Raw genomic sequence first — 12,409 nt, 5'->3', positions numbered from 1 at the left:
TATTAAATTCTGGACCTTCTATTTCTGCCAATAGTATTATTAATCATTCGATACACCTACAATAATTACCACAGCAGTTTTACACATTTCAAGAAAACACTGGAGATTATTATCACAACATCGCAAGTAATAAGCTTGATAATAGATAAATATCATCTACAAAAACAAACCACTATTCTTAACCCTATTGCTAACTATAGCATAACTATAACTATAATTATATATATATAATTATATATATATATATATATATATATATATATAGTATTGTTCCGAAATAATATGGAGTGCAAGAACAATACAGTGTAACAACACAAAAACTCTTAACATAAAACGTACATGGTACGAAATCTAATAACACACAACTCCAACCTCCTTTGATCGTGAGTTGCTCTTGGGCGCCCCCTAGTGGTTGCGGTGTAATTAGCAATTGCAACTCAAGTCAGCTTCGACATATATGCTGCGCTCTAACAGCCAAAATAGCAAACCCATTTGTGAATTTATTTCACCTTAATAATAGCGCTCACCTACGTTTGTTTGTAAAGTGGGTGTGTGTTTGTGTTTAAAGGCGTGATGTTTCCGGTGAAGGGCGGGGTACGCGCAAGTCTTATCTTTGCTGCACAGCACAAACGCGAGCGCGCACACCAAGTGCTGGTTTGGAAACACGCGTGCGTGCTGCAGCTGAGTGAGCTGAGTGTCATCGTCGGTTGCAAGGGAATGCGTTCGTTTCTTCGCTGTGGACGCGCGGTGAGTTGTTTTTAGTAGTGTTGTGGTTGTGAAGACCTGCGGTAGGTTAGCAAGCAGGCGGACAGGTGCAACACTCCATTGACTTTTGTGTCGTTTTCTTGACACAACCTGCAGAGTTGTAGTCCCTCAATACTGTAGTGCTTCCGTCAAGGTGCGTCACCTCCGCAAAACATCGGCCATATGTAGATATTTTCCAAACGCACCTGGTTTTGGTTTGAATGGGTCTTGGTTAGACTAATAGTTGTTCTCCGAGGCTCTGTGGTCAATGTATGGCGCAAAAGAGACATCTGTCCTTGTTGCTATGGGAACCCCTCAGAGAAGGGACGGCCCAGCTGTTCCCCCACTGAGAATGTAAAGTCTGTGGGTTGTTTAATGCTGCAGTTGAATTCATTGTGCTGCTCCTCTGGGCTAATTTTCTGGAAACAAAAATATATGCCTGCACTGTCTACATATGGTGCTCCCAGCTATAAATGCTAAACATGAGCATGTCAACGGTGTTTTACATTGTTGTTAGCATTAAGCTAAACAGAATTTTCATAAGGCAAAGTTTTTAAAGGCAATAAACATCCTCATTTTTGTCAATATTTGTCAAAGTGCTGCTTGAGTTTATTGCCACAAAATAGCGCTTGTGTCTCAAATTTGTACTCGCAAGTCAAAACAAATAACTGTACTATTCGTATGTCAAGGTGTCAGTATGTGGTGAAGGTTTTCTGGTCTAAAATGTTCAAATCTGTAGGTGTGATGTCACGCCCAACTCAACACCCCCCCTTCCCCCCGTTCCTCACCAAAGTCTGTAACACCTGAAGGTGTTAACGAGGTTGCACGTTTTTTTTTTATTATAGCGTGCACATGCTTCTCACTTTCACATCTGACACCTCTTCACTGGCATGGAAAGTGCTGGAGAAACTTCCACATGATTTGTCACTTTGTGTGAGTCAGCCCTCATTTGTGTGTGTGTGTGTGTGTGTGTGTGTGTGTGTGTGTGTGTGCGTGTGTGTGTGTGTGTGTGTGTGACAGGTCAGATTAATTTGTTGTGTCAATATTTGCCCATGTTCTGTCCACAAAGCTCTGCGAGCGCCAGTACTGGAAAGCAGATTTGATGTATCACGTTGACGTTCCGGTGCGGTGTTAAGTTCCCGACGTGAATGGCAAGTGAACGTTGTGTTCCGACGGACGAGAACAATCCTGTTAAACGAGCTTTCTCCTCATTAACCCCCCTTCATGCTCTTCAAACAGACTCCAATTGCCCAACTCCGCTCACTCATCGCGTGCACGTCGGGCCCGTCAAGAGAACCGGCAGCAGGATCTCCTGGAGGGTCCAATCTTGTGATCCGGCCCGTCTCTCCATTGAGGTCAGTGCTGACTCTGTGGGAACGTGAAGCAAAGGTGATCATAATGAGGTCAGCAGAGAGGCACCAAGCACTCATGTTATTGTATGTTTGGAAATTTGCATTGGATGATGTCATCGGGGCTCGAAATTGGCTCCAGGCGGCGCCCCATCAAAACCCATCAAGACACTTGCGGCGACTGTCATGTTGTCATCAAGCAAACAAAGACTCGTTGTTGGTGGGTCCATTCGTTACCACGGCGATTGTGAGCATTCTGAGCAGTTGCCAGGGTAGCGCGTGGCATCTGTAGAACAGATACTTAATAACATATTGAAGCCCACCCGATGTTCTTAAGCTTGGCATCACCATTCAAAAACAGGACATTATTGCAACGTGACAATGCAAAAAAATGCACATTATGATTTATTTAGTTTGGGCCATGTTGTATCGGAAAATCGTTCCCCAGAGTAAAAGTCAATTTTTCATTTTTCTTCAATACAAAGATAATCAGAAAATAGGGTATTTAATGCTGAGGAGCTGAATAAAAAAAAATTCTCCCGTCCTTGTTATTCTGCCTTTCTGTGACATGCACACACTCGCGGCCAACAACGATGCGCTTTATAAAAGTCGCACCAGCCCAAAGCCCAGCTGAATTCAGAGCATTTAGACAATTTTAAATAGATTTTTTTTTTATTAAACGAATAATTAAAAAAAAAAAATCAATTAATTGGATAATCGATTACTTGTTGATTAATCATTACACATGCACTTGAGATGTAAATCGCTTGAGTCATTAGTAAACATTTTGTTTCGACCACAATTGTGCATCCTAGCATTAGCCTCGTTAGTGTTTGGCTGATGTGAGGAAGAGGAGTGCGAGGAAGAAAAAAATATCTTTGCACGTGACGCTTAGAAAAACCGGACTGACAGGTTTCACACACGCCAGTACACGAACATCAGCTCTAGCATAAGCTTGCAATTTGCAAATGACAAATCCAACATGCCGACTGTATTTTTCCATGTTTGTTCATGTTTGTTTCGAGGAAGTGGCTGCTCAACAGCATATTTTTTTGCTCATGTGTGCAATGAACACGTGTTTTCTAGATGCAGAAATGATTGGTTGTCACTCGTCCGCAGGGCCCTCCGTCCGCCATGCCCGCCCATGACCTCGCCACCGCCGCCGCTCCCATCCGTCGGCCACCGGGTTGTACGTGATGGATGGCGTCTCGCCAGCCAAAGAGAACAAGATGGTGGACAGAATACCACCGCCACCACCGCCCCCTCCACCCCCACTTCCGCCTCCTCCCTCGCTAGGAGAACCCACAGGAGGCCTTAGGCTCAACAAGAGGGTGAGAAGTTTCTTCTGGAAGACAATCCCGGAGGAGCAGGTACGGAAAAAAAGCGCACCTTGCCCGGCCGCTTCCCGCGGGAATCGTGATTGCGATGTTTGCGTGTGTGCCGGCAGGTGCGGGGGCGCGCCAACTTGTGGACACGGGGCCCAGCGCAGCAGCGCTACCAGATGGACGCCAACACGGTGGAAGAACTCTTTGGGCAGAAGCAGGGGCGAGATGGCGACACGATGGCAAGGGGAGGGAGGGGCCGCTCCGCGCTGCGGGACGCAAAGGACCAGGTGGGTGACGATGATGACGGTGACGCTGCGAGAACAGCAATCAGGATAATTCCGTTTAACTTGACGAGGATGACCCACAGGTCTCCATCTTGGACACCAAGCGAGGGATGAACATGGGCATCTTCCTCAAACAGTTCAAGAGGTAAAAGATGGCAACGAGGCGCCTTCATGTCCCCCGAGGTGTTGTGGGTAAAACAAAACAGCGCCATGCCGGTTGTGTGTCCGTGAGGGCCCGCCAGTAAAAAAAGGAAAAGACAAAAAATGTGTGTGTAGCGTCAAAGAATTTCAATTCAATTGAATATAATTTTGTAATGTTTAATCTTAATAATGTATTTTTTGTGTTCCTTTTTTACTATGATTATTTTTTTTTTACAAATATAAATATTAACCAAATACTTAATAAAATATTTTTATTCATTTCATTTAAATGCAACCATTATTTTTTTTTAATTCCCTCATTTTTGTTTTGTCTACAACAAAGTAATTGCCAATTATTTAATACACTTTTTTTTTTTATTAAACATATAGTTATCTTTTTCTGCTATGCATAATTGTGTTCCTATTTTTCATTTTAGAAGATACAATAAATTGATAGCCAAGTGTTTAATGATATATATAAAAAAAAACTAATCTGTTTTAATGTTCCAATCAGAATGCCGTGTTTATGAGAAAACAGAAACCTGCTAAATCACAGACAACAAATGCAACAGGATGCAATGTCGATATCTGACATCCAGAACAATAAGTCAAACGAGAAAATGTCATAAATGTCCGTTAACCCCCAAATAAGACGAGTGCCGTGCTTGTGGGTGACATGACGTTTGTGCTTGTGTGCTGTTCACCGTGTTTACGCAACACAGCGGCACACAGATGCCGTTTGCGCTCCCGCTAGGGGCGTCCTCTTCAAATTTGGGATTAAGCAGCTGCCCTCCTTGTTCAGGTCCAATCAAGCCATCTTCGACGACATTCGCCATGGCAACAGTGAGCCTTATGGGGCGGAGCCTCTTCGAGAGCTGATGAAGTTGCTACCTGACGCGGCCGAGGTATTGCACACATTTCTGCTAACCGAGCCTGGGTTTGGGAATCTTTGACTCCACGTCACATTTTTATATTGCTGATTGACTAAAAAGTCTGAATCACTATACAGGGATTTTTATTTATTTAATTTTTATTTATACACCAAATGAAAAATGGTTTTGGAATACTGCTCGGCGCCAATAATGACGTCATTGTGGTGAACATTTTGTTACAAATAAATACATCATAATAACACAAGTTAAAGACCTTGTAAAGTTAATTCAGATTTGCTTTGAAATACATGCTGAAAACATGCTGGGCTGGTATGGCCACTTTAGAGTGCCTCGTTGTTGGCCATGAGTGTGCGCATGTCACAGAGAGGAAAGCAGAATAGCAAGGACGGAAGAATTTTTACAAGTCCAACCTGAAAGCCAGCATGTGGACCAGGCATTGGCCTGGCGTGGCTGCTGTAGAGCGCTTCGTTGTTGGCCATAAGTGTGCGCATGTCACAGAGAAAAAGGACAGGAGTGTATAGCAAGTGATTCCCATTTTTTGTTTGGAGCAAGGTGAAGAAGATAAAGGCATACAGCGGTGACGTGTCAAAGCTGCCGTTGGCCGACTCCTTCGTGTTCCTGCTAATTCAGCTCCCCAGGTCAGCCGCTAACCTTTCACCTTTTGTCCGGTGCGCCGCTGTCGGATCGCTCATCAGCCCGCTTGTCTGATTGGTCCGCAGTTACGCCACGCGCATCGAGTGCATGCTGGCCAAGGAGGAGATTCCTGGCATGTGCGAGGCCATGCACGCACATATTGGCGTCCTTCGTTCCGCAACCAAAGGTGACGCCAAACTGCCGGAATCGGCTCCTGGTCCTCCTCGTGCCTGCTTCCTTGTCGCGTGTTTCAGAGCGGTTCTATTTTGAGAGCGGCGCTAATGAAGTCAGAAGGTGTTGATGATCTCCTGGATTCTCTCTTGCAGAGGTTCTGGGCTGCCAGGAGCTGCACGCCGTCCTCCACTTGGTGCTGCAAGCCGGGAACATCCTCAACGCGGTGAGCCACTTAGCGGCCCTTAGCATGTTAGCGGCGCGATGTTAAGACGCGCGTGTGTTACAGGGCGGCCACGGCGGTAACGCGGCGGGCTTCAAACTCTCGTCCCTTTTGTCTCTGGCCGACACCAAAGCCAACAAACCGGGAATGAACCTGCTGCACTTTGTAGCTCTGGTGGGTCACCACAAACAAAAACAAACAAAGTCCTCCTTTGTCCTTGTCTTTCTCCTTATTCTTCTCTTCTTGTCCTCATCAAACGTTCCCTTAAAAAGAAATTACTTTGTTAAATATGATTTTGTACAGTTTCTACGCTGTGAGTTCACAAATACTCCTCATCCCCCTCGTCCTTGTCCTTCTCGTCATCTTTCTCTTCGTCCTCATCCTTCCTTACCAAATGTGACAGTTGGTCGTCCTAATCAAATTCATCTTCCCAGGAAGCCCAGAAAACAGATGAGAAGTTATTGGATTTCCCGCTGAAATTGAGTCACGTTCAGGCTGCTTCCAGGTCCGACAGAGTCTTCTCTTCTCAGTCTTCTGGTGGATGCAGAACTTAAGAACTTGACAGAAATTTTGTGTGTGGGACTTTTTTTTGTGTGTGCAGAATCTCCTTGGAGACACTAGATGCCGAACTGCAGCGGCTGATGTGCCGCACACGCACTCTCGAGGAGAGCGTTCGGACAGACCGTGAGCTCCTGAGGCAGCTGGACGGCTTCCTGCAGGTACTACAGGACTCTCGAGACTCCACACAGAAAATAATTTCCACAAATAACTTCATATGTAGACTGTAAATTAACTCATTCGAACCCAAAAATGTGTAAATACGTTTTTTAATACTTTGTCCTTCACTCCCAAAAAACGTATTTATACGTTTTTATGTTGTTGTTGTTTTTTTAAAATGCAAGAGCATACAGAAGGCTTTGATGTAGCTTCTGACATGGAGAGGTGGCTTAAAGCAATGGTAGTTATTACAGAAAAACGGCCAGCAGGTGGCAGCATAGTATGTTGCATCAAGTTCTTTTTTACAGTGTTTTCACCAGGAATGTGAATATCAATGAAACTTAGCTATATTCTAATGCTAATTGCTGCAAAATGGAAACGGATACAAATATACTTTTTTTACTGATGAAAGAAGAGACTCTAATCTTTCTTTTGGTAAGTTATGTATGTTTTTATAGCAATAGAACACAATATTCTGTGGGCCTTGCAAAATCAGTCGAAATCCAGTAAAAGTAACTTTTGTGGACTTGCTGGACTGAGACTTCCTTATGACTTGCTTAGGACACAACATCGAGGCTGTGCTCGTTGCGCGGTGGGCGGCAGCTGCTGAGCAAGGAGGCCGGCGAGCTGATGGACTTCTTCTGCGAGGACGACAACACCTTCCGACTGGACGAGTGCTTCGCCGTCCTGCACGGCTTCTGCTGCAAGTTCAGCCACGCTGTCAAGGTAGGCTGCTGGAATGGGATGGCACACTTGTAGTATTTTAATCATAAAATAATAATTCATTCACCTTTTTTTTTTGACAAAGTCCATTTTGATTCAATTGTTAATACTTTCGGAAGGCTTTTAAATTTACTGGCCAAACTGTTTTTATTACTATTATTTACATTAAATTAATGCATGCATGTAAAATATTTTCTTTATTCACAATTTAATTATGCTTAATGAGCCAATACTGAGCAGCGGTGTTCTTCCGAGGGCCACATATAGAAAAATCAATGGATGTAAGAGCCATTTAGATTTTTTTTTTTTTTTCAATTTTAATTTAACAAGCAAACCAAAATCTGTCAATCAAGCAATTGCATATTGTTTATACAATAGCGTTTTTTTTTTTTATCTACTACCTGAAACCGTTTCCAAGGCAAATATAGTTTAGGATTTTACAAAATTTTGGGGTGGTCAAGATCCTGTAATCCAACAGAAAATATTGAGCACTGAACAGCAGCCAAATTTGTCTTTTTAAATCAGTTACATGGGAATCGTTCATATATTTTCAAAATTTGGACCTCGACACAGACCACAAAGTGGAGGAAGCCATTGTTGCTTGTAAAAAAAAAAAATCTTTGTCAACCACAGTGTTACTAAGAGAGACGTTACTTGTTTAATTGTAAATAGTTCATTTGCATATTTAGAAAAGCTTTACAGTATATAAAACTAATTTATTAGTAGTAGATGTCATTTTTAGTTTATGCCGTGGGCCGCTCAAATTTGGATGGCGGGTCACAAATGGCCCCCAAATATATTTATGTATCTTATTTGCAATAATTCAATTAAAATAATAGATTTTTTTTTTTGAATGGCAGTAGTAATCAGATAATTCATTCACATTTTTATGATATTTATACTTTAATTATTAGCCAATTGTTCAATAATGTAAATGTGAAATATACATGTCAGGTTGTTTATTTTACAAATATTTTTAAAATGTATTTACAAAAAAATCTATTAAATTATATTATTTCATGAGCTAAAAATTTAAACCTGCGTTTCAATGAACCAATTTTAGCGGGGGGAAAAACTACAAAAAATATTACAGGATTTTTTTTATCATGTAAATGCTTTGAATAACATTCAGGCGGTTGTGGTTGATTGAAGGAGAACAAAGAGCGGGAAGCCAAGGAGCGGGCCCGTCGCCGTCGCCTACAAGCGCTGGAGGAGCGGAAGAGGCATTCGTGGGCCGGCGGCGAGGAGGTAAAACCGCACCAAAGGAAGCAGCAGATGAGCAGCAAATCAGATGACCGTGTTGTGCTATAGCAGGTGGGCGGCGCCGTGGGCTGGTACCGCAGCAGTGAAACAGACCTTTTGGCGGCCGTGTTCTGCCAGGACGAGGCCAGCGTGCTCCTGGAGCTCCTCTCCCCCAAGTCGAGCGGCTGGCGTGCTTCTCGCCGAGGTACGGGACGCTCCCGCCACTCGCCGCCACGAAGCCCGGCTTCTCCCTCTCGGCACATGCCGGCAACGCAATACGCCGCCATTAACGTGGACGCCGCCCCTGACTTGGATGGCGGCGGCCGCAAAACGCTTTCCGAAAATGACCCCGAGCATGACGACATCTTGACCGGCGTGAATGACAATAGCAACATAGCGGTGCTCCTGGAGAATTGCTCGCTGGAGGTCGAAGGCCCCGCTCGTCTCTGTGATGTCGCTGCCGCGTGCGTGGAAGAACCGCGGGCTTCGGACGAGGCGATGGCAGCGCAGACGGCAGTTGTGTGGTGTGTGACAGCCGTGTGCGAGGCGAACCGTCCAATAGAAAAGGAGGAAGTGTCCTGTTCCCAGTCCGAGCCCATCAGCCGGCAACCGCCACCTTCCTCTACACTTTGCGTCTCCCCCGCAGATCCTCCTCAGTCGGACCGGCGTAAGAAGTCGGCCTCATCCGAAGCCGTCGCCGCTGCCACGAGCGGGATGCGATCCAAGCAGGTGCGCACCCTAAACAACTCTGAGAAGCAAAGCATGAGGAGGGTGGTGCCTCTCTCCAGGACCGGAAGAGAGAAGCGAGGAGGAGAGAGGCCCTCCGCCACCCCGTCGTCCCAACGCGCCAGCGCCCAGCCACGAGATTCAAAGGAGCGCCGCGTTCCCGCTGCTCGCAAGCGGCCGGAGGAGAAGATGTGTCGCTCCACTCTGCGAACGCTTGGCAGCAGGGGCGGCGGCACTCCCAGTGCTCCCGTGGCTCCTCCTCCCACCCTGTCGTCGGGTCCGACTTTCACCCGAAGCACCGCCTCTTCGTCTTTTAGACAAACGCATGCCGGCCTTCCACGGGCGAATGTCCTCAAACGTGCTTCGTCCGCATCTGCTGAGCACCCTCGCACCTCCTCATCTTCCTCCTTGACCCCGAGTATGAGGACACCTTCCCGCAACAGCACACCACCGAGTGTCAGGACATCGCCAGGCTTCAGCACGCCGCCGAACATCAAGCCCCCATCGAGAGTCAGGAAATCCGCAAACATCACCAAGCCTCCGAGCATCGGGTCACTTTCGAATGTCAGGACATCGGCAACCATCGGGACGCCCCCTGGCTCGGCGGCCCCCGGCTCCCTGGCCCCCCATAAAAGGCAAGGATGCAATGGCAGCTTCTCGGACAAGTCCAACCAATCGCAGAACTCGCTCAAGGTCTCCAGGCCCAGCTGGAGATAACACAAGGATACAATTTCCACAGACTAAACAAAAATGCCTTGTTAGGTGACTTCATCAAGGATGGCACACAATGTACATTTTGTTTCCGTCATGGAGGATCATGTAGCATTGAATAGATGTCTCTCATCTTGGCATATTAAGGCTGACTAAAAATGTCTCAGGGGAGCAATTAGATCAATCATTATTATTTGTATTGATAACCAGGAACTAGAATGTGCGACTACTGAGCTATAGTACAACCCATAGAATTCAATCTATCTATGTATATCTTCATGTATTAAAATGTCTAATAGAAATAAAACTTCTTGCAACTTTTCCCAAAAAGTAAAAAAAAAAAAAAAAAAACACTCTCAAAAGATTAGAAATGAATCCCTAGTTCAAATTCACTAATCGCAAAACAGGAAGAAAACCAGTTGAAATGTTTATTTTCATGCCCTTTGACATCGTTGTGATTTTTAGTTACGCAAAAACTCTCGTCTGTTTACAAGTACCACATTCTCGACCCCTGTCCCATCCTTTCCCGTAATTACAGACGTGATTGTGACTGGGTTTTGGAAGAGGGTGAGTGAAAACAGCACCATAGATTTAACCCTGGAAAAGTCCATCGCTGTTGATCCTTTGAGTCAACTTGCCCCATAGTCATGATCCAGAACTTCTGCGGTCCTGTAAGGAGAGCGGGGTTCAGTTCTGTGAGCTGGGATTGTCCCCCGTCCTGACCTTATGGGTGGACCCCGGTGAGGTGGCCCTGCAGGTTAGACTGTTTTCAAGCGGCAGTAAGGAACTTGGGCTCCCTCTACAGGCGTGAAGTGTAACTTTCCATGCTTCCACAGTGGCCAACGTCCAGGCTGCCTCCACCGCCATCCGGCGGGGATGCTGTTCACCATATTACAAGTCAGTTTGCGATGATGTCATTTTTGCGTTCAGGACTGGTGAGGACAACCCTTGCTTCTCGGTGGTCAGGTTCTCTAACAACAGGAACAGCAGTGCGTGCGCAGAAATGATGGCTGTGGACGTGTCACCCCTTTCTCATTTCCGATACGGTATCATCTCATTAATACATTTCATGTCAGTTCGCTTTGGACTTTTCCGCATCATGCAGTCAAGATGTAAGAAAGTATTGCGTAGACGGTCTAAAAAAAAATATTCCTTACTTTTAACTTATGCCATGCGATTTGACACTCGTCGCTTCCGATTGACACCTCACAGGTGTTTGGCTATAATTACAAAAAGTTCTACGTGAAATTGTGGAGCGCGATGCCGACAGGGATCTAATTACCGTCGTGAGATCAAGTCCACGCCAAGCACATGATCGATCATACCTACAAATAAAATCTGTTGCTGGATCTGTCTTCTTGTTGGTATTTTCTAGTTGTGTAAACAACATTCATATCCCTGAGAGAACACTTGTGTTTGGACCACAGCTTATCGCTAGATCTTTCGCATTCTTACATACGTCGGCATAACAGCAGAGGAATCAGGAAATCCAAAGCCCAAAATAGTTTCTCAGCTAAAACACCAAAGAAGAACTTCCCACCTCATTCTTGCCTCGTTTTCCTCACCCAATGCTGCTGCTTACAGTGAGTCCATAATGGTGGCCCTGACGATGGGGCATTTGGCTATTCAGACAACAATTAGGACTGTTGCTGTTGCTGACTGATTGGAAGATCATTGTTCTGTCTGATGATATCAGCGTGTAGCCACGACCTAGAAACCAAGACTGTCTTTGTGCAACTCTCTTAAAAAAATAATAACTGCCATCAGACCCCAGTGCCTTTTGATAAGAACACAAATTAATTGTCACAGTAGAAAATAAGATACCCACAACCAAAGTAACTTATATTGTGCACTCTAGTGAGAATGTCACATAATTGATATTTTCCAGTTGCTTGTATCTGTACTAATCTGTCAAGATCAAATATCTCTGTTGTGGCGTTAATGGCAATGTTCTAAACGCTACTCTAGTTGTCAGTAACAGATCTATTAATAGACCCATAGCTAAACTGAAACTCATGATAGGGGTGTTGGTGAGGGGATCTCCATAGTTTGTTTCCTTCAACATCTCACAGACTGACCAGACAAAAACAACCTACAGAATTGCTGTTAATGAGGTTGAGCACATGGTATGCTAATGAGCATTAGAAAACGCATAATGCTATCGAGCATCATGTGGACAGGCCTTCAAAATGGAGTGTTATGGTGCTTATCCTCAGTAGTGAGTGGTTCCTACCCCAGATGATTTTGAGAAAGAGGCGGGATACACCCTGAACTGGTCGCCAGACAATGTTGAGGCACATATGGACTGGTGACATGGTAAATGGACAGGTCACAGGCCACATACTCTTACGCACTTCCCAATAACATCTCACAAAATATTTATTCGGCATTAAAAAATATGTCTAAGTAATATATAGCTTCTGGTTGGTTCTTGCAGCACCTAACGGCAAAGCAATAATGTGCTTTTATTTTGTACGAGCCTTTTATTTTGTGAGAACCGCGGCTGCTCGGCGGCTTCCTGTTTGTT

At 45.0% G+C, this 12,409-nt stretch overlaps 1 protein-coding gene across 6 annotated transcripts; it reads left to right on the top strand.

The window, feature by feature from the left end:
- Nucleotides 1-389: 389 nt before the first annotated feature.
- LOC144035482 (FH2 domain-containing protein 1-like) lies at nt 390-11,233 on the top strand. 6 transcript variants are annotated; one of them, XM_077545206.1, is made up of 16 exons: nt 390-747; nt 1,814-1,895; nt 1,984-2,099; nt 3,180-3,463; nt 3,541-3,705; nt 3,786-3,847; nt 4,646-4,748; nt 5,289-5,374; nt 5,456-5,556; nt 5,696-5,766; nt 5,830-5,937; nt 6,198-6,268; nt 6,365-6,482; nt 7,042-7,206; nt 8,356-8,451; nt 8,515-11,233. In XM_077545206.1, the coding sequence occupies exons 4-16, from the start codon at nt 3,290-3,292 to the stop codon at nt 9,886-9,888; spliced, it is 2,694 nt and encodes an 897-aa protein (XP_077401332.1). In that variant the 5' UTR covers nt 390-747; nt 1,814-1,895; nt 1,984-2,099; nt 3,180-3,289; the 3' UTR covers nt 9,889-11,233. The 6 variants fall into 6 exon arrangements, with proteins under 6 accessions (XP_077401332.1, XP_077401336.1, XP_077401331.1 ...); XM_077545210.1 differs by having other exon boundaries at nt 391-747; nt 3,213-3,463; nt 8,518-11,233; XM_077545205.1 differs by having other exon boundaries at nt 391-747; nt 3,213-3,463.
- Nucleotides 11,234-12,409: the final 1,176 nt, after the last annotated feature.

Source organism: Vanacampus margaritifer, chromosome 15 (genome assembly GCF_051991255.1).
Source record: "Vanacampus margaritifer isolate UIUO_Vmar chromosome 15, RoL_Vmar_1.0, whole genome shotgun sequence".
Lineage (NCBI taxonomy): Eukaryota > Metazoa > Chordata > Actinopteri > Syngnathiformes > Syngnathidae > Vanacampus > Vanacampus margaritifer.
The sequence above is the reverse complement of the archived record's forward strand: the minus strand, read 5'-3'. Positions and strand labels throughout refer to the sequence as shown.